We start from the raw sequence: 21,894 nt of genomic DNA on the forward strand, positions 1-21,894 counted from the left end.
ACATTGATTTTAAATGAATGTACTTCCCTGGAATCTTCAAGAGCAAAGTGATTTAGACTGTCTTACAATGTATAGTCACCTTATGTCTTGTTCCTGTAGGACAGATAAATGCCTGTTATATTTGAATTGCCAGAGATTACTGAGAGTCTGTAGTAGTGAGTTCAGCACACTGTACAAGGTACTCTGTCCATGTGGAGAATTGCTGTGGGTATCAATGTGGGAGCAGAGTACTTCTTAGGATATTTTGGTGTAGAAATTTACATACTAGAGAGAATATTGCATAAGATCTTTAGGATGCAGATTAGCAGGTTTACCTGAAAGGAGCTTATATTTCCAGCTTAAGCTACATTACGAGTTTCTTGCCATCTTTCTAACAACCTAGTACCCTAAATGAATGATCTAGTAGCCATTGAACTTGTTTTGTTCTCAGCTGTGGTATGTGCAGATTTCAACATGCAGGGAAAATTAGTTTCCTGTTCTGCCCAAATGAAGAGATGTCATTAGTTTTGTAGATACCTCCTGCACTATGTATTTGTCATAAAGAGGGTGAGAAGGAGCAATGCAGCAGCAATTATACTTGCAGGTTGCCTTGAAGCATTAGGTCACTGCTGAACAGAACCTACCCAGTAATTGCTCTCTTCTGTCTTTTAAGAGGAGCATCTGCATTTTCTGCCACCTGTCTTTTATGGGAGAAAGTGTACCTTTAGATCAGCAACTGTTGCAGCTCTTTTAAGTGGATATCACTGCTGCTTGTACAAATTGAAGAGTAGTTAAGAGCATCACAGGAAGACTAGGAGTATTCTCTGACCCAAATATTCAGCACAGAGTTACTGCAATCTCTGTAATAATGCTAAGTACTTTGTATGAGGAAATGGCAACCATTTACTAAAAAATGGGAAAAAAAAAAAACCAAAGGAGAAAACCTAGGAATGATTACATTCTTTCATCAAACATGTACCAAACCTATAGAGTTTTTTTGGTACTTAGCAAAGCTCCATGTGTATGAGTATGTAGATGTGAAATATACATGTGCTATATCTCACAAATGTCTCTGGTTAATCCATGTAGTTATCCCAGAGTAATGTCTTACTAATCAAAAGACTCCAAAAAAAAATCCACCTTTACCAGTAAGTGAAGTGCCCTCTGAGTACTTTTCCAACATTATGACCATATGAAAGGCCTTGTTCACTCAGACTAGCTTTAAGTGAATGTGAGAGATAGCTTCTTGTCTTCTTGGTACTGAATGCAATTGGATGTTTACAGAAAACATTACAAATATATGAAAGTGTTTTCTTTCAGAAGTAACTTCCCAGACCCTGAACAGTGGAATCATTGTCAATAATCTGAAATTCGAGTAGATCACTCAGCCCTATTGTAGTTACACTTCTAATTGAGGGATCTGTAAAACTTGTGTGAGCCCCACATCAAGGTGGTTTATAACACCCATAGACATGACAACTGTATTGTACTACTACATTCTGTTATCATATTCTTTGTAATGTTTAGTCTTTTAGGTTAGCAATTTAGAAATCTAGGAGGAAAACAGATATATGGGTAATTTGTATATTATCTATTGTAAGTAGGCACAAAAGTGTACCAGACTCTAAATTAGTATACAATAGCTATACTATAGTGGTCAAATTCTTCTCAATGAGTTGATGGGTGCATTTGTGTTTGTACTATGCCATAGAAAACAGTTTCCATACCATTTTGTAGCAATACACCATTATTGTTCACCCTAGTCAGTTCTGAATTTTCAGATGTTCTCCACTAGGCAGCAGTCAGTAGAGCTTAAAGGTATAGCAAAACAAAATGGAGAGTTCTAATGAAGTTATGCTATCTTTCAGCATAGCTTCTAACTCAGAAGTTAGGCAGGAATCAAACTCACTGTTTGATTATTAAACATCATAGCCTTATATTGTAATTTAGATTGAGAATCTGTGTTACAAAGTGCATGAAAGCATTATTCTTGCTGAATTTTGTGGTAAACATGAGGTTCATAAAGTCTTTATGTCCGTAAAACATTTAGTTAATCAAAGTCAAACATGGATAAAAACAATTTACTCTGATTTACAGACTCCCTTCATCTGGAAACAGCTGCTTAATGTTCTTCCTAAAAACACAGCTTGATTCTTTCGGTATTAACAAGCTATTATTGTGAGTTATATCCCTCTTTCAGAGCATAAATTCACTTAAAGTGAATGTAGAGAAGTTTATAAAATGCAAGCTTAATGTTGTTGTAACATATGTTGCAAGCTTTTTAACAGTGACAGTTTTGATGAAAGACATTTCTGCTTTGCTCTCATAAATAAAGCTTTCTTCTTACTTTCCCTGCTTCTTAATGTCTTAAGAATCTGTGTCCCTTCTGAACACCCCAAGAAAGTGTGGTTATAAGGAGTAGTGTAATAGACTCTGGTTTGTGCTTTCAGTCTTAAATTCATTTGTTCTTAAGAAAAGTCAAACCAATTTATCTCTAATTCTGGAATATATTTGAGCTAGGAAATTGTCAAGAACAGAAAAGAAATCCTACTTGTTGAATTTTGCTTATTACTCAGAGATTTACCAAATAAGTAGCTTGTATAGTCTAGGTATTTGTGCTGGAATTTCTTTGACTCTCTATTTGATGGCCACAGAAGCAGCTCCATTTGGTTTATTTTTTTCTATCAGACTTTTTATTGAGTTTTTTTCAGGTGAAATTAACGAAACACAAAAATAGTAATAGCTTGAATCATTGTTTTATGCCTTTTTTTTATTGAGAAAAAATACATGCAACTTCTCCAAGATAAAACACATTTAAGTTGTTCCTTCACATAAAAATCCTATTTATATCTGTAATAGTTTAGAATTACTGAACTCCTGTGTATAGTCTAATCTTGAGTTTTACTCATCTGGCAACATATAAAGTATAAAACAGCATTCCATCTGTATCCAATGGCTTGAAAATATCACAACTCCAGGATGCAAAGAAGCTGCTTAGAAGTAGCCCATGTCTTTGGAAGTTGTTTTCTCTGCATCTGTCTTATGTATATTTTGATTTCCTGTACATCTTATGAAAAGATGAGCTGTGAGCCAAGCAATGGACTAACTGAAAGCATGTAGGGTATCTTCAAAGACTTGTCCTTTTCTGAAAAGAATTTGTTTTTCTTTTCTTCTCATATTTCAGCACATCAGTAGCCAAGATGTGCTTAACAAGTTTACATACAGTAAGCACTATGCCAGAGTTCTCTTTTCATGATTTATTGCTGGGCTGGGGCCTTGTTTTATGATTTAAGGTGGTATTTTTCATGTTATGTAAAGCTGAAGAAAGTAAAATAGAGATGTTCTGTAGCAAGTAATGTGAGAAAAGTGTTCTTTATAGACAATTATCAACAGTGACTTACAAGAAGGCAGTTTGATTTTTAAATTCATCATCTTAAACAACTGTTCATTTTCTCTTTGTCACCAGGACAAAAGTATTCTAGGCAAATGTTTTGTTTTCTTTTAATACAATTTTGTTACTTTAATATTTTTATCAATGTATTATTTAATGCTATTTCTAGGTTGACCGCCAATCCCAGTTTATCCAGGGCTACCGAGTAATGTATCGCCAAACATCTGGCCTATCTTCTCCAGCTGTGTGGCAGAATTTGGAGGTCAAAGTCCCAACTGAGAGGAGTGCTGTCCTCATCAATTTGAAAAAGGGAGTCACTTATGAAATTAAAGTTCGCCCTTATTTCAATGAATTCCAAGGAATGGACAGTGAATCAAAGTCTGCTCGTACCACAGAGGAAGGTTAGTAAAATAATCTGAAAAGCAACAGACTTTCATACCTAAAAATGGAGTTGAAATGAAGGGTGACAGTTTTGATTATTTTGTGTGTGCGTGTGTTCAGTTATTTTTCTTACAAATAACTTCTGTTTGTTAGATACTGACTTGACATTAGAATTCAGTATGTTATTTTTTCACTTTAAGTATTCCATGAGAAAACATTAGGTTAGTCCTATATTCTTCTGGCTGCTATGTCCTTCTAAGGTACAGATGTCTTTGGGTCTTCAAAAAAGTGTGCTTTGGAGCCATTCTTTCATAACCAGCGTTGCTACAATAAAAGACTTTGGTCTGTTCTTTGAAAATAAAATTAATAAATGAAACCTTTTACACATGAGTGTCTGATCTTAAGCACATCTTTCTGAATGGCTAATAATGTAGATGAACAATTTGGTTGGGAAATGGGGACTACTGAAGGACAGATATTTAACTACTCTGAAGGAACTCCAGTCTCAAGGGCATGCCACTTTATTGTTTCTGTTAACACTCCGTTCATGAAACTGCCCTATTTAGTCCTCTGGAGGGTTTCCTTAAGTACTTTTCAAGCCACTGTGAAACGTGCAGGATGCAGACATAGTAAACAGTTTACACTATTGAAATGCACAAGTGTTTATATCTATGGCGCATAGCATGGCATAAAGTTTTGCTAGAACATACTTGCTCCAGGACTGTTTTTTATTGAAAAGGAAAAGGAATGAGGTGAACTAAATAATTATTATGTTTTTCCCTTAGAAATGTACAAAGTACCTATCTTTCTATCTATCTAATGCAACATTTGCCTGGAGAATCTCTCCTGTAAAAGCAGAAGGATGATCACAACAATGAAGGTTCATCTTCCATCTGTTTCATTGATTTATTTTGAAGCACGGGGAAGAAATACTGGTGAAGTTTTAAAATGCACATATGGTTTCAGTGGGTTTTGAGTGCACTCTTTCCTTCATATTGAAGGTGCATCTTAATCATTTTCATTAGTCTCTTGAGGTTTAATTTAGTGCTGATTGCCAAGTACTTTTTAATTCTAGAATGAATTAATTTATTACTTTTCTCTTCATTATGGCTATTTGTCTCACAAGTAAGTAGTGCTGAGGATAACTTGGTTGCCATTCGTACTTTATGGATGAGGAAATTCAGTGTCTCATAACGTATAGAAGAGCATACAGGGAGGCAATGTTCAGGTCCTATTTAGAATTTAGGATTTTATGATTCTCATTTCTTTTTTCTGACTATAAGTCCTAAATGAGTTGGTAAAGAATTTCTCTGCAGCAGTCTCAACAGACCTTTATTGTGAAAAAAAAAAAAAAAAAAGAAAAGAAAAAAGCTATCCACAGGTGAAATTGCTTTTCTACAGTTAAAATGTAGGATTCTGTCTCCTCACTAGAAGAGTTCCTTCTTGTCCAATTTAAATTGATTTTTTTTGTTTATTTCTACAACATTTAACTGTCCCTTACTAAAGGTGAATTAAGAACTACTGAAAAAGAGAGAAGATATTGTAACTTCTGCCTATTTCTATAAAATACTCGGGGAATGGTATTTTCTTTTGTAAACCTAGGATCCCCACAGGGCCTATCAGGTAATTTGCTATGTTAAAGGCCACTTTATTTGGAATAACTTTCCATTGAGTGAGGATTTAAAAAATTTTTCTTGCCTATAGATAAACTGTAACTCACAGCCTATTATACGCTTTTTAGATTAATATAACCTTTGAGGACTCTGTTTACAAGTATCTCTCACAAAAAAACCATCAGGCCTTAACACATAGTATTATCACCAGACAAATGTCAGCCCCTGTAAATAATTCTTCTTATTACTTAAATGATAAAGTTAAGTACTTCCATGAGAAAATTAAGATGTGGTTGGTGCAGTTCTACATATTTCCTTTAATTCCTCACATTATATTTGTAATTATATTGGTGTTGGTAGCTTTCAAAAATGACATTAACTAAATGTTTAATGACAGTGGTTCGCTTCTTATCCAATGAAGAAAGATGGAAGTCTGTTAAAGGTATCCCACTTGCTATGTTGCTTCTGATTCTATTTCGAGAATGAGCTTTTTTTAGACCTGACTTTTAAAAAATGTCAGCTATACTATTTTTAGAAAATAATTTAGAAGAGTGCTACACGTATTGTAAGTTTTTTTGCAAAATCAAAACAAATAGCCCTGGAAAAGGCAAATTACGACCAAAAGGTAGTGGCAGTTTTCTGCTGGATTGAATTTTACATGCAATGTTACTTCTGAGGCCTACCTCCAAAAATCAATTTTGCTGCAGTTAGACTTTTCCTCTAGATCAGACATTTGTCACAGTTCAGTATCCATCCATCTCCTGCCTCTTTGGCCTTGTGAAGGTAACAAATGGAATTCTGTTTGACTGTGTCTGGGAAAGATGAGCAGCGATTTGGGTTCTTTCATATCTGTAAGAAGAAGCTGAACACTGGAATAATTGACCTGTCAAGAAGCAGGCAAGGTGTTCTCCACAAGCTAGCAGCAAGGGAAATGAGAAAACGGTTTTAAAAATGTTATTTTTCAATGCAGTCTATTTAATAACTGCAACAGTGTCAGACAAGTGGTTTAATTTATACCATGGTGCCAGCTTTCAGTGTGATGCTATCAGAGAGGGGAAGGAGAACTGTTGAATACATATATAGTTACACACATAAGGAGCTAAATAAAATATTTTATTTTATAGTTTTCACTATTTCTTTCACACTTGCTCTAAAGATAGCTGATTCTTTTTTCAGTTAGATCTACCATTTTAAATCTCTTTTGGAATAACTTTGTGGAGCAGTATTTGTTCTGCATATTTTTTGTCACCACAAAAATACGAAAGTTTTAAATGGAAATTTCCTTAGTTTTTATCAGCTGCTGTCTGTCAATTCCTTGCCTTAGTGCAGCTCTTTGAATTGTACTTTCAGCTGCATTCATCAACTGCAATTTTAATTTTGCTTCAAACTTACCATATATCCTTCAAAAAAACCCCAAACAGACACTGGTAGAATAGTAAATAGAATATTCATGCAGATTAAATGCAAAGACAAATGAATACAGTATGTTTCTCTTTAAATATTAGAGTGCAGTATTACTTTTACATTTCTTTAGCATTTACTCTCCTCTCTCTCTCTTTCTCTGTATTTCCAGGTATGTGTATATAAGAAATTATATTTCCAAATGCCCTTTGTGTTTGAGGATGAAAGTAAATACGTTCCAGCAAGTTGTTCCATTACACTTAAAACGAAAAATGTGTTATACAGTGTTAAGCTTTACCATTTTTATGATTATTATTTTCACGTAAAATGTTGTTCCAATTAATATCACATGCATATATTTATTCTTGTTTGTTTGTTTGTTTGTTGTTATTGAATAACTTGAAGACTTTTAAAATGCTTTTTTTTTACTGTGCGGCAAATTATTTCACTTGCCATAAAATACACAATGTAACTATTAACTTTACTCATTTTATGCTTTGCACGATTTCAAGGAGTAGCCCAAGGCCACCTCTCTGTGCTTCACTTGAGCTGGCTAAAAGTCAAATTGTCCATAATACAGCTCCATTACTCCCCTCCAGTACACTGTTTCTCTGCATTATTCAAGGTCACAAGGACTCTACCAAGAACTATGTGCTTTGCAGCTGCACCAGCAGCTGAAAATGGGGTTGTCAAAATGTGCAGCCATCACAGGACAGTAATACATGTGTTATTTTTATGTCTAAAATATTTTTTTCTGTTACGATCTTTTATGGTCCCTTGTCTTCACCTCTGATACCGTAGTTTTAAGTGGTGTCATTCCTATAACAGGCTACTTTAACTCTTCAGGTTTATCAGGGTAAGGCTTTAAGCTCAGCACCTTGAGCCTGTGCCAAGTCAAGTGCTTAGGAATGTCCGAAGTGGGAACATAGCCAGTCTCAAAGAGGCTACAGGAAAAAATTAGGAAGTCTGAATTGACTCAGGAAACTTGAATACTCACAATATCCGTGTCTGTGTTTAGTTGCGTTAAACTCTGCCACACTTTAATATGAAGATTTCTGTGACTCTGCTTTTTTGAGGAGTATGATCCAGAGATGTTTGATCAGTCAGGAGTACCTGTTAAAGTTAAGACTAGAGTGCTCTTGCAATAGAAGAGTCCTCTCTAGACAGGAATACTCTAGACCAGGTGGCTGGAGTCAGGGTCAAACACATGACGTGAGATGCTCAAAACCAGAGGGCTATCTAGATTTGAAACTGAAGCTGGAGGAAATTATAAATACTTCAGTTTCTGGTACAAGGTCTACTCTAAGTCTTCAAAATAAGTTTTCATATTTCATGTTAAATGTTTTAACATTGTATTAAAGGCGATGACAAATACATTGAAGAAAAAGTCCATAAGGAATTATTAAAGATATTACCCTGGAACAGAAAATGTCTAAGCCCAGGCTTTTGTGAATTGGAAAATACTCCTGCAGAGCTATCACTGTATGTTCATTTTATTAATTCACACTTACCTATCCTCTTTCTATTAGTTTTTTTGAAGACTGAATAGATGGCTGGGGTAAATGGACTTTGATGGATCATAGAACCAGTTCAGTGCATCTGTCATCAATATATTTTTTTTTCTCCTCAGAGACTATAACTTAATATAATACACTTGACTTTGGTGACTTAGCTTGCCACTGTGGTGAGGTTTCAACATTTGCCTAGAAGAAAGAGAAGGGAGAAGGAGGGCCACAAGCAGTTTTGAGTGGCTGAGAAGGTCGATATGCCCCAGCCCTCTGCCCTGGCAGCTACAGCTATGATGGGAGAGGCCCTCATGGAGATGAAACAGGTGCTCACAGAGGAAACTTTTCTGTGGTGAAGCTGCTGCACCACTTCCCAAATGACATGTCCTGAGCCAACAGAAGCATCCTGCTGCTGGTGTAGCTGCAAGAAGGTTTGCCAGCATAACTGATCACTAACAGCTATGATTTATTTTTAAATACTTCTAGCCAATGTAGTGGGGCTGGCAAGCAATGGTCTTGTAGATATGGCCTTCATACACAGTGACTAGCCAAACAGCTGTGAATGGCTGAACTGAACAGGACTCTGAAGAGAAAGCAATTTGTCTTGTGAAAAGAGGACATAAGTATATATCTGACCTAACCTACCACCTTCCCTATTCGTTGGCATTTGATGCAAAGCCCTGAAAACTTTAAACTTTTTCCATCTAGGAGTTGAAAGGTTTTATGTTTAAGCTTGTGAAGTTAATATCTTCCTGGTAAACAGGTAGGAAACAAAAAAGGTTCCTTAACATGTATGCTGCTTGTATTATTCTTAGACCATGTGAGGAAAGAAGAATCAAAGCACTTTTCAAACTAGGTGAAGCAGCCTCATGTTAATTCTTAGTTGATATATCCATAGCTATCTTTGCATATTATGGAAAACAAATGCAAGTATGAGAATAATTCCAATGCAAACTAAAGGAATGCTAGATATAACTAAATGAGGAATGATTTGTATTGATTCTGCATTGCCATAAATTCCACGTTGTCATTCAGTGCCCTACTTCTCTTCGGAAAAGCTTTTTTTTTTTTTTTTTTTAAAGTTATCAATGCTTAACAAAGTGTGCATACCTAAGCCTGGAGGAAGCATGAACTTGATATACTGGCAGCTTGCTCTTACACTGTTTCAGCAAAATTCATGGTCTAGCAAGTGGTTTAATGTTTTGCTTCTGTCTGTTCCCTCTCCTTGATGTAGCTCCAAGTGCCCCTCCTCAGTCTGTTACTGTCCTGACAGTTGGAAACCACAACAGCACAAGCATCAGCATCTCCTGGGATCCTCCCCCTCCAGATCACCAAAATGGAGTCATCCAGGAGTATAAGGTAGAAACAATGTCTAATGGGAGGGTTATGTGTTTAACAAAACAACTTGCTTGAGTTACAGAACAATAGCACCATTTATGGATCTAGATTCTGACAGTATTTACAGCTGCACATATAATTATATGGAAAAAGAAGACTGACTGCTTCTGGATTTTTTTTAAAAATTATTTTTATGGGTTTTTTTAAGCATTACTATTGTTATAGTAAAAGCAAAAATACCATAAGCTAGATCTGGAGGAGAACTGTAATTGCCAGATATTTTGTAGTCCTTCTATTTCTTACTTTTCCCTATTGTGAAACAAGAAGAAAGGGATGTTTTTGTTCTTCTGCTCTCTCAAAACAGTCACTGAAGTCCCTATCTTAGAGCACCTTCAATCTGTCAGAAAAGCTGGCAGGAAAGATACCTCTTCCTTCCTCCGCAAAAATGTTAATCCTAACTCTTCAAGGTCAAAGTCAAGGACTGTGTCTCTGGGAGAACATAAGACTTCTTCCGAGTACTATTTCTGTCAAGATTCACAACTCAGAGTGCTAGGTTGTTTACTCTGAGGAACAGTTTCAACACCACTGTTATATCCAGTTTGTTATATGAAGAAGTTTTCTGCATTGGTTATATTTTCTTCTTCTTTGTTGCTATGATGGCTCAAAGTATCCACTCCGTATATATATCATCTTATTTTTTTGTTGTAGTCTATAATTCCCCACTAAGCTTGCTTTTTACACAAGTATATTTTCACAACATGGAAAAAGTGCAGTGTGTTGTTGGGGTGGAGGAGAAAATGATCAGGCAAGGCTGAGCATTGTCACAGGCTTGTGATCACAGAACAAACTGTTAACTTTGTTGTAGCTGAGTTATGTACCTAATGAGAAATTTGTAACTGAAAGAGAGCAGGGCAGCTTTCTTGACAGTCCCACAAAGGATGGTAATGGTGGGTGCAGCTTATTTCACACAAAAAATAGGGAGTTTTTTCCTGTTCTATATCTTGAGGGAACACAGCATCAAGAAGGGAGAAAGTTCTTGACTTTCAAATCAAGTAATGCTTTAGAATCTTACAGCTTACTTGGTCAGAGGGATGCAGTAAATCCTCACAATAATATGTTTAGCGTAGAACTTCTTTTGTTTTGCTTTTAGTCGATATCAAGATTTATTAATCCCAGTATCCTATTGATCTCATTTTCATATCAATTAATAATCATCTTTTTCTGAATTAAACTTGATACTGACTCCAGTATACATCAATATTAACCATCAAGGGCTTATAGGTAAATAAGTAAAGCATACTCCTAAACCGCAAAATATGTAGACATGAAACAAAGTGGGCTGATGGTTGTTAAAAGCCATGTTCCAGGTGAGTGCTCAGATCTCTAAACTGTATACAAAAACAGCTGGAGTCACTGCCTATTACATTCCTTTTGTCTTATATTAGGTGGCTATCTGATTAGTGGGCTGGCTACAGTGAATATAGTGCAAAGAATCTAACGCTTCCTTGAGTATAAAATTACTGCTGAGGTTTCACAGAACATTTTCTAACAAACTGAATGTAGATCTTTTGATTTCATTTCAAGCATCAGAGTGCCTGTACATTCATTTATGAATTAAATACCTTTAATTAAGGGCATCTCTTTACTACTGTAACCTAAGACCAGGACAGACACGGAGTGAAAGAATGAAAGCAATAGCTCCTCACTTTAATGCTTTCTGGCCTGCAAATAAGATCTACTTGTGTTTAGGGAAACAAGGGTTTATTTTGCCCTCCACATCTTCCTCAATGTTTCACAGAAAAAAAAAGATAAGTATGATAAAACCCTGACCAGGGACAAAAATAATAGTAATGAGAGAATTATAGTTTTTTAGATATGTCAGTTTGTTACTGATCCAACCAATGCACCAATAGCACCCATAGTGCTTTCTTCTGCTATTTTAATTATGTAGTGTACATGTGATATCTTTATGTATTGATTTTCTTGAGTGGTACTAAATGCTTTCTTTAATAATGTAGAAGCATCATATGTAGCTAACATTAACTGAAGAGGAATCCCTAAATGATCTTAGTTTTGAAACTTCTTGGGAAAAGCTTATGGAAAAATGCGAGAGAGATACATAACACACAGAAATCATAAACCATTCTCATGACAAAATGCCAATTGAGATTATAGAGTATTTTTTTCTTTTTAATTGGAGAGAGATTGATTCAGGAACGGGTATCTACATTCCTGAACAATGTAAGTAATCACAAAAGCAGCAGTATAAAGTGAGTTTGTAGTTGTTCCATTTCAGAAATGTCACATATCCCTGTTGTGCAGTAAAAGGAAGATCATTTTTTCTTTAGTACTTTAAGAAGCATTTCAACCCGTGCTTGTGTTATTTGGTGTCCTTTTGCTATTCAGTGAGAAATTAAGAATGAAAAAAAAGTGGGATTTATTTAGAAAAGGTTTGCTTGTAATCTTATTACTGATCAAGATTTCAATTTATATATAACACCTCTTTTTCACTTGAATAATTCTGATCTGTGCTTCTAAGAAGTTTAACCACTGAATTTACACACCATGAGGGAAACAGGTTCCAGAGAGGTATTTACAAGCAGTCTGCAACTGGCTTGGTCCTATTCTAACCTTGGATAGCTTGCTGAGCTGAGTTGTCCAAATTCCAGCTATCTTCCTGGACAGTAAGATAGTTAAGAAGTCCAAAATAAGTGATTGTCATGCAATAACCTGATATGTCATATCTATGCACAATTGTTTATGAGTATGAAGAATTTCGTGTTTTTTAACACATCAACTTTTGTCCCAGATCTGGTGCCTAGGTAATGAGACTCGATTTCATATCAACAAAACAGTAGATGCAGCCATTCGGTCTGTAGTAATAGGTGGCCTATATCCAGGTATTCAGTACCGCGTGGAAGTCGCTGCAAGCACCAGTGCAGGTGTGGGAGTAAAAAGTGAGCCACAACCCATAATAATTGGTAAGTGATTGTCTGTTCTATTGTTTTGTTTTGCCTGTTTCAACTTTCCTAAATCATTTATGGAAGCATAAAAATCCATGAAGCAAAAGACAAGAACTGAACAGAGTTAGTTGACTTTTAACATTTCACTGCCTGCTGGCCTTGTGTCTTCTCTTTGTGCAGAGTTCTCACAGGCAAAGGAAGGAAATATATTCCCAAGACATACAAGAAAGTGCAGATTATCTAGTTAAACTGATTTACTATTTTTAAAATTAATTTACCACATCTACATGTTGAAAAAGTTGCGGAGCTAAAAGCTCAGACTCCCTCTTCCTCCTCTTCTGTAATATTGCCTTACTCATACTACTGGTGCCCAAGGCACTGTTTACAGTTGGTTTTCAGATCATTTGAAGTCAGTGTTTCTCAAATATCCCAAGCACATGACCTTTCTTTGTCAAAGAGTAAGCTACCTCTAGTCCAAAGAGAGAGCAAAGGTAGTATCATCTCTGACTTTGAAATGACTGTTTCTTAGTGGTTTCCATGCTGAATTAATTTCCTGACCTGAGCGAAACACAGATTGTGATTTTTTTCTTTTAATTCTTTTCAAGAATAAAATACTAAGGCAGGAACAATAAGGGAAGGGTAAGAATAAAAACCACATTTAACAAAACTGAATCAAGCTGTGAAGAGCAGCACCTCCCTTAATACAGGAAGAGTGCTTAATACAGGAATTTTGTTGCTTTTATCTGTCTGATCTAATTAGGTTATTACTTAAATGGACTTGTGAATCTTTTGTGATTTTTAAATTCTTCCTTGAAAATGTTGTTAATGTAATGTCTCAATGAAGAGTTAAATTTGAGGAGATTTGTATTGTGGCAGGAAGAAGGAAATGAGTGTTCTCATGCAAAATGGAGTATTCTGTTATGCATAGACCTTTAAAAAAGACTGTCCCCTAAGCATTCCTTAATGATATTCAGTCTTCCTATGCCTGAAACCCCAACAGAAATTGGAGTATGTCAACTTGTCATGTAACGTCACTGTAGAAGGAAATAAAAAACCTGGAGAGTGGTGGTGAAGGTGACACTAGTTTTAGAAACGGCCACAGAAACATCAAAGAGGGAAAAAAAGTTTACTAGAACTGGAAGCAAGAAATTGATTTTTGAAAATGCAAGAAACCTGAATTTTGGACTTCTGTATAAATAATTGACTTTTTGAGACTAGTCTGCCATAGCATTCACTTTGAGCAGGAAGCTAGGAAGCCCATCTATCTAGGCACTAAACACATTGGACTTGTTCCAAAAAGTACTGAAATATGTTGCATTTCGAAGAAGTGAGTAGCCTTGTGTCACTTAATGTGTTGTGAGTTAAACTTGCACAAAAGTGCTTTGATGGATGATTCACAAAATACTCAGCCCCACATCTGGGTGCAGCCTGACTTTTTCTTTGAAAAACATGAGTAGTAGAATCAAGAGATAAATGTGGAGAGATGTGTGTTGTTTCAGGAAAAAGGAAAGTTATGTTAGGATGCAAATAAAGTACAAAAGAAAGAAAAAAATTGGTATTTTGAGACTTAATTTTGCAGCATTACAGTGGTATTTGTTTGTTCCTTAAATAATTCCCAAATGTCTGCTTCAACAACTCTGAAAACTTTGCAATTTTAATCCTTTACATGAAAATTGAAGGAGAGTCTTTTTTGTTTGATCGTGTTTCCCTTCTCATTTCTGTTTTCCTTTTTGGGAGCTCAAAGCTGGACATGGTTATTGCTTCTACAGTCTGCATCTCTCTTTGTCTTTTCTTCTCTGGGTCTCTCTTTTATCTCTCTTCTAATGCTTGGGAATTGATGGCTGTTATTTGTCAGACTATAAATTTTCTTGATGAAGATAACAGTGTTTAAGTGATAACATTTCTGGAAAATTTGAGTTGATACTACTCAATGTTTACTGAGAATCAAGACATAAAATAAGAATATGATTTTTTTTGGCATTTAAAAAAATAATTACATGGATTAAAAATAAACTCATGAGTAAAGCCTGAAAAATCATCATCAACAGGAAAACAGTATTGAATGATTGTGTTATAATGAAGTCCTATACAGCCTGGTGCTTAGCTAAACTATTTAAGAGCTTGCAAACAGAATGAAACTACAGAAGTACTAAATTATGGAGAGAGCAGATCAGTGATTCAGAAAAGTTAAGCCGTGTTACTGAACAGTGTGGCTTTAACAGAGTCTGGTGTATAAAAACAAATAAGATGTTATTCTTAAACACTGAATATATTCTGCTAATAAGAGGTTTCTTTCTGAAAATAAATGATTTTCATAATGTATAACGAACTACTGACTTTATAGACCACTTCTAGGTAACAGAACTCTGACAATCCAGAAAGTAAAATCAGGACAATATGGAGCAGTAGGAAGTTTACTCTCTCTTTAGTCAGAAGTTGTGTCACTCTTACAGGAGTCCTGTGCCCAAGCTTCAAATGGGACATTCAAAAGTCTTATAGAAGACTGTAGAGAATAAGGAGTGACATATTTATGATTGCTATTGAGATGTTAAAAAAAATTCATGTGGAAAAACAGAACTAAAACTGTAGAAAACAACAAAGTTGGTTAATGGTATAGCTGTTACTTCTCTTCATCAGTTGTGCAACTGTTCATTCTTACATTCCATCATTGGCATAATAATATGAGGAACAGCTGCAAACTTTCACAGTAATAGGTACAATCGAATCTGATGTGTCTAATTAATTTTTGGTCTGACAAATTAGTTTTGTTCTTCATTACTCTGCAATGGGAGGAAGACATTATATTTCATTATGTTTTTGTCTTCAGGAACAATGGAGCGTTACAGGTCGCACACTTCCCTTGTCTGTGTTCTAATTAGTTGAACTGACAGCATTGTTACAGGAACACCTGCAGTATATGAAATAGTACATTGGTACCTTGGATGACATATTTATTACTTCTGCTTAAATATTATAAAAAGAAATATAAAATTAATGCTGTTTGTTTCCCTAAACCCTGAAGATTATATTAATTTTATCAAACATTGGTGGATAACATTCATCTGTATCCATTTATTTTTCAGTCATTTAATTCACAAAGCATATGTTATTTTGACATTTAAATGAATTATTACTTTTGCAATAGTAATTGACACTGAATGTTGAAAACAAATCACCAGATTGCAGACTTTAGAATGTAATTTGGAGACAGATTGCACCTTCCTCTAGAAGAGAGGGAGAGTATAAAGTCCATTGAAAGCTCTTCCCAGGCTCTCTGCCCAGGCTCTCTGTAATTTGTTCTCATAGCCTCCATTCTCAAAAGGCTCATTTCTAACCTTAAAGGAAAAAATTAGAGGGTCAGACTTTTTGGAAACTTTAGTGGGAAGCAATTTTTTTTCTTGAGTCCAGGACCACTGGTTCCCAAAGCCAGGTCTCTGAGGTGCTTCCCTGCCTGCTCTTCCTCATGGCAGCATGGCTGTTTCCAAAGCAGCACTAACATTACCTGTTTCTTCACTGACCCACCGCTTTTACCTCTCCTTCAAAGAGCACAGAAAGGAAATGAAAGTTAATGGCAATTAGAGCAACATCAACTCCCATGCTGATTTCAACTAGAAAACCAATTGTGTGCCTAGAAAAGCATGCTATGGAGCACCTGTTTCCATTAGTTTTCCTCTTGGCATTTCCTCTTTTAGCATTGGGGTGTATCTATGGATTGGATTCATGGGCAGACAAAAAGGGGAAAATCCAATAAAGGAGCCACCTTTGTGTTCCTTCTTTTCCTTGTCACAGGTACTCCCTGAGTTTTATTTTCACTTATTGCATCAGGAGTGGAAACTATTAGGCTTTTGGCAGCAGGAAGACAAAATAGGAAAGGGCAGCTGCAGCTACCAGGTCCCAATGTTAGTAAAGCTTACCAGCATGGCCAGTATAGACTGATACATGATACCAGTGGTGGTGTACTGCCTTTTTATACATTAGCAGGTGTAGTCCATCAGCATCCTTCTATAGGACCTATTTTCTTTGCGGGAAGCCTGTTTTGTTTTTTGCAGAGAACTACTGAAAGCAAGCCAAACTCCAGCACAGTTTCAGCAGTCTGTTTGCAAAAGCAGACGGTCATCGTTACTAAATATTGACATTGTGCTGAAAGAGAGAAAGCTTAATAAAATCACTGAGATCATTAACAGTGTGATAGTAATGTAATGCGGTGTATCACATTTCTTCCTGAGTAACAGTCCATCTCTGAAACACAATTTAGGACCTGAAGCTGCATCTTGGCTGAGGCAGCACTGAAGCAGAACTGGTCCCTGCAGCGGGGAGACAGGCTGGGGCAGGGAAGGCACTTTCAGCCCAATGGGCCCTCTGGGAGGGATCCTCATTCACAGCTTGACTGGTGTGAACTCTGAGTACCCTGCAAAGATATGTCCATGGAAATAAAACTGGAAGTGTCGGACTTGTTTTGTCTACTTTAGTCAACTACCTTGTTTGCTTGCTTTAGGCTGAAGCCGGTGTGCTGACACAGGGACTCTTTTGCTAAAAGAAGTGAGTGGTAACTTGAATCATTGATGAATTATAGAAGAGGAATATGTACATTTTCACAGCAAGAAATAATGTTACAATATTTTTAATAATTTCCTCTAAATGAATATTTTGATATTTTATTGCCATATGCCACTACCTTTATGTGTGTGCACGATAGATTCTTATAATTGAGAATCACAGTATTTGCATCTTTTTTTTTGTCTCCATAGAGAAATTACCCTTGCAGATCTTCAGCATACACATGGTCATCTGATAATGCTTCATAAACATTTCAAGGGTTAAGCTATATAAATGCTTTTACTGGAAATGGTGGATAATTCCTTTGCCAAATTCAAAACTGCAAATATGTGCAGCTTACATCAAATGTAAAATAATCAATAGTCATATTTTTTTGTGGAAAAATATGTTCTGCATTTCCCAATCTTAAACTAACCATTTTTGACATGGGAAAGTTTACAGTAGGAAAGTTCTGGCCCTGTAACTACATGCTTTAGCATTTTTCTGAATTTCCATTAATATTTTTAAGAATCATTTGTTTTCAAGCCAAATGCTAAGCTTTTCCTTTTAGAAATGTTCCTTTTTAGAGAGGGGAAAAAAACAACAGGAGCATCTACTGAAGTTCAGTTTTCTAATGTAACATACACAGTTTAAGATCCTATATAGTAATTTTTTTATGCATGTCACTTTGGTTGTTATTCCATGTCATAGTTATTTCTTACAGGTTGATGTTACGAATTTTTCATGCTTATCCTAAATGAAAAAGGAATAGCATCTGTTGCTGTTATTGTTTAGGGCTTACTTTTAACTACTTGATTCCTGGTTTGTGTCAAAGCTGGTGCACTTAGGATTTGTATGGCTTGTTTTCCCCATGAAGAAATTGCTGGGAAACACATTTTTGCCCCAGTTGAGAATACATATTTTTTATTTTAAATTTGGAAACTCTAGCATATAGCAAAAACAAATGAGTTAAATCAGAATTTGTGGCATGCTGATGACAATGAGAGAAGGATCTGTTTTTTGATGTTGCAGTATATTTTGTATTTGGATGTTTTATTTGCAAATAGTTACTTATTGATTACTTGATTGTTGTTTTTTTTTTTAAAAAAAGGGATTTCTTATGATTCAGTTTCTCATCACTGTACTTTGTCTATACTTATGTAAAAAAAAACCTATCAAACTTGTATATTGCTAAAAAAAAAGACTCTGGACTGTGGAATCTGTTGTATTATTTGGGAGAGTGTTATAGAACTATCTTTTCAAATACATGTTTGTAGAATCATCATAGATTTACTTTCTAGACACATTGTTTTTCAGGTGTGCAGTGGTACTCATTAAAGCTCTTCTACTGTGGATAATTCTTTGGAGGTGCATTGCTGGATTTTTTTTTTTCATTTGCAGTCCTTGGTTCCTGTTTGTATTACAGAATCCATAAAAACAACGCTCTGTCAAATTTCTTTTGTGCAGGAGGCCGTAACGAAGTTGTCATCACTGAAAATAACAACAGCATAACTGAGCAAATCACTGATGTTGTCAAACAGCCTGCCTTTATAGCTGGCATTGGTGGTGCATGTTGGGTAATTCTGATGGGTTTCAGCATCTGGCTGTACTGGCGCAGAAAGAAGAGGAAGGGGCTCAGCAATTATGCTGGTAAGAACAGTTAACTATTTCTTACTACCTCATTCAGGTTCTATCACTAGGAAAACAAATGCTGTTAAACCTACTTAAAAAACACGTGGAACTCACAGCAAATGTGGCCTGGGTGAATTTTGTATGCTTGTTTTAAATGTATGTTGTGAAAATGCTGGTGTATGAGAAGCTTTAAATGCATTGCTCAGTACCACATTTCATCATTATCATAAGACAGTCTTTATTTTTATATCTCCAATACATCTAGAGTAAAAAAGTAGTACAAAGAGGAATAATTGTACCTCTTCCTCCTTGCTCAGAAGGCATTCTGTTAGTGGTCTGGCTCCATTTATGAGTTCAAATGTGAATTAGACTAAACCCTACAAGGAAGGTTAAAAAGAGTATTTGGTCTCCTTCTTTCCCTTGCATTTCGATGTCTTCAAAGACATGTGCATGGGAAATGAACGGACTTAATTAATGATTCCATGGCTACAGCCGGAGAAGAGAGTCATGTATTAGACAGTGAAGTGTGATCAAAATTTACCTATGGCTGAAGCCATACAAATATTTTCTTGGAGGTAGAACACCTTGGAATGCCCTCACAGTGTGATCACTCTTGCACCAAAGGCATCATTCCAGTTACAAATTAATTTTTGAAAACTACGTTCAAAAAAAAAATATATGTTTGCCAAACAAAAATATTTTCTTTCTTCCCCAAACAGTTTGTTTTTTAAATTAATCCGTGCTTCAGGCACCTTAGGGATTTTTAGGAAGTCAGGTAAATTACCATAAAACAGGTCACTCTGAAGCCTAATTTAACACACAAAAGCTATTCTTCAAATGTTAGGTTAGGCTGTCTTGCACTGTTTATTAACTTTTTTTTAAAAAAAACCCTTTTTTACACAGTTGAGGACACATCACATTTAATGCTGACATTATACCACACTAAAAGTTACTCATCTATTTAGAAGTCATCACGTGCAAACCTAAGGACGCAGTTTCTCTAAATGGCTGAGCGTCTCTAACAACTTGCCAAAATCCTATGTTCATTCACTGCCTGCAGCCAAAGAGTCCTATGTCTCCACACTTTGTGATGTTAGCCATCAACAGGCTCCTCAATATCCTGGCTGGACTCATTAAACCAGAAGTAAACTGTTCGATATTGGGTTTTGATCCTTCCTGCTGAATTAGTTTTCCACTGGTTTAGTGAATCAAGACATTACAAGAGGAAACCAGACGAGTAGTGAAAGCATGGAAAGGAAAGGTGCTTTCAGTGACTCCTGGACTGACTCGGTTTCTGTGGAACCTTACTTTGTGTCACTATATGTCCTCTGTCATTCATAGGTCACGATTTTTGCTGAGGTGTCTTTAACAAGAATGACTTTACTCTCTGAGAGGTGGGATGGTGTTATTTGAGAAACAAATATAGACCTACTCAAGTCTTTGAAAAATCGGTCTAGATACCAACATGATTCATATTAAGAGACAGTTGTACTGTTTCTCCCCTTAGGAAACGGTCTTATACATGAACTTTGGACAGAAACTAAGACTACCTTTTTTTTTTTTAAAGCAGAATTATTGGCCCTGTATGTGAGTTGGCACACTGGGATGAGGGGGAGGTTGAGAGCAAAGTCTTTTATACCTTAAAATGCATAGCTATAAATAGTTATAATAGTCATTATAAACAGCGTGTCTCATGCAACTCATTCCTTCTCATGGTGTTTGCTGCATATGAATGTGATGTGAACATTGCATCATGACACAGATTTCTCATAATGAGAATTCTTACATAGTGTATGCTTTCAGCAAGGAAAAGTTCATAACAGATCACACTTCAAAATTCATCCTGATGTTTACAATTTGGAGAAGAGCATGTCCATACAGGAACTCCTCAAATTGACTGTCAAAAATTCACTACCTTTCCACCCATCATTTTTCATTGGCTGCCAGCTGGTTTGTGCTTTAAGCTCAATGGTTATGTCCTGCTTATGATATTCAACCATGACTGAGTAAATTCCAGAGGAAACTCGTGCCCTGCAATTACCACTTATTATCAGGGTGTGTTACTCACAATGTGTTTGCTTTCTTGTTTTGCAGTTCAGTCCTTCACCTTCACCCCTGCAGGTACTGTCCATTAGTCTGTCTCTTACCTCACCAACACACCATTACAAACATTAGCTAAGTGTTTATGAACATATGAGATATGCAGAATTAAAACCAAATAAAAAGGGAAATACTTCTGCTGCCATCTGTGATAAAAATGTAGCATATCCATTCCAGGAGAAGATAAAATCTACCACCATTAATGTCTCTGTTACTGTAATTCTGCATACTTGTTACCCATCTAACTCCTCAAAATAATGCAGTTTTGAAAGCATTTTGCAGGACAAGATACTTGAATTAACTTAACGTGAACAAGCATTGGTCATAAAGAACAGAATTTTAATTTTAAAGTTACAAAAAAAATCTCAAGTGTTTTTGAAGATCTATCTGGAGAAATGGATTTTTCATCCATTTTGTCTGTTACATATACATTGCTCATACCTTGAGGTATTCAGCAGTTCAAGCAATCCAGTGATTAACCTATGCACACATCGCCTTTACAGCAAACTGAAGCATTTGCTTTTTTTTTTTATTTATCTACCCAAAGTTGATAACCTAGTTTTCATATCTTGAGTAAGCATAATATACAGTAGACAATTATCATAAGAGTGATTAAAGATTTGTGAAGAGTAAACAAAGTGTGACTGAAGCAGAAAGTTTCAGACAGCTTAGTCAACATGTGGACAGCCAGGAAAAATAGTCTACAATTAACAGTAATAACAATACAAATAATTATCTCTGCTCTCCTGCCTAAGCTCAAGATTCAAAACCTCGAAAATAATTATACCTCAGTATTACAGTGTAAAAGGCTAATCTCAGCATTTTCCAGCAGAAGGTGATAAAATGCTTTATGTGTAGCTTGGCCTCTCAGTTTTACTTACCAAAGCCATCTTTTCTGTCCCCTCTGTTAGAGTCCACTCTTCCTACTGCACTGCAGAACCAGTCCTGGTGCTCAGCTAGCTGCTTTCTCACTGTTTGTCTTAAGACACAGTTCGAATGTTTAGTTTAGAAGGAAACAGCAGATGACTGTTGAGGCACCTCTGGTTTCTGGGCAG

The 21,894-nt window shown here is 35.9% G+C and overlaps 1 protein-coding gene across 3 annotated transcripts in view; it reads left to right on the forward strand.

Moving 5' to 3' along the window:
• ROBO2 (roundabout guidance receptor 2) overlaps positions 1-21,894 on the forward strand; it is a 462,417-nt gene that overhangs the window by 385,247 nt on the left and 55,276 nt on the right. For all 3 annotated transcript variants that reach the window (XM_062002636.1, XM_062002644.1, XM_062002650.1), the window contains exons 15-18: positions 3,540-3,771; positions 9,505-9,629; positions 12,418-12,589; positions 18,575-18,757. In XM_062002636.1, the coding sequence (XP_061858620.1) occupies positions 3,540-3,771; positions 9,505-9,629; positions 12,418-12,589; positions 18,575-18,757 (712 nt within the window). The remainder of the gene's footprint in view (positions 1-3,539; positions 3,772-9,504; positions 9,630-12,417; positions 12,590-18,574; positions 18,758-21,894) is intronic.

Source organism: Colius striatus, chromosome 1 (genome assembly GCF_028858725.1).
Source record: "Colius striatus isolate bColStr4 chromosome 1, bColStr4.1.hap1, whole genome shotgun sequence".
NCBI classification, from domain to species: Eukaryota; Metazoa; Chordata; class Aves; order Coliiformes; family Coliidae; genus Colius; species Colius striatus.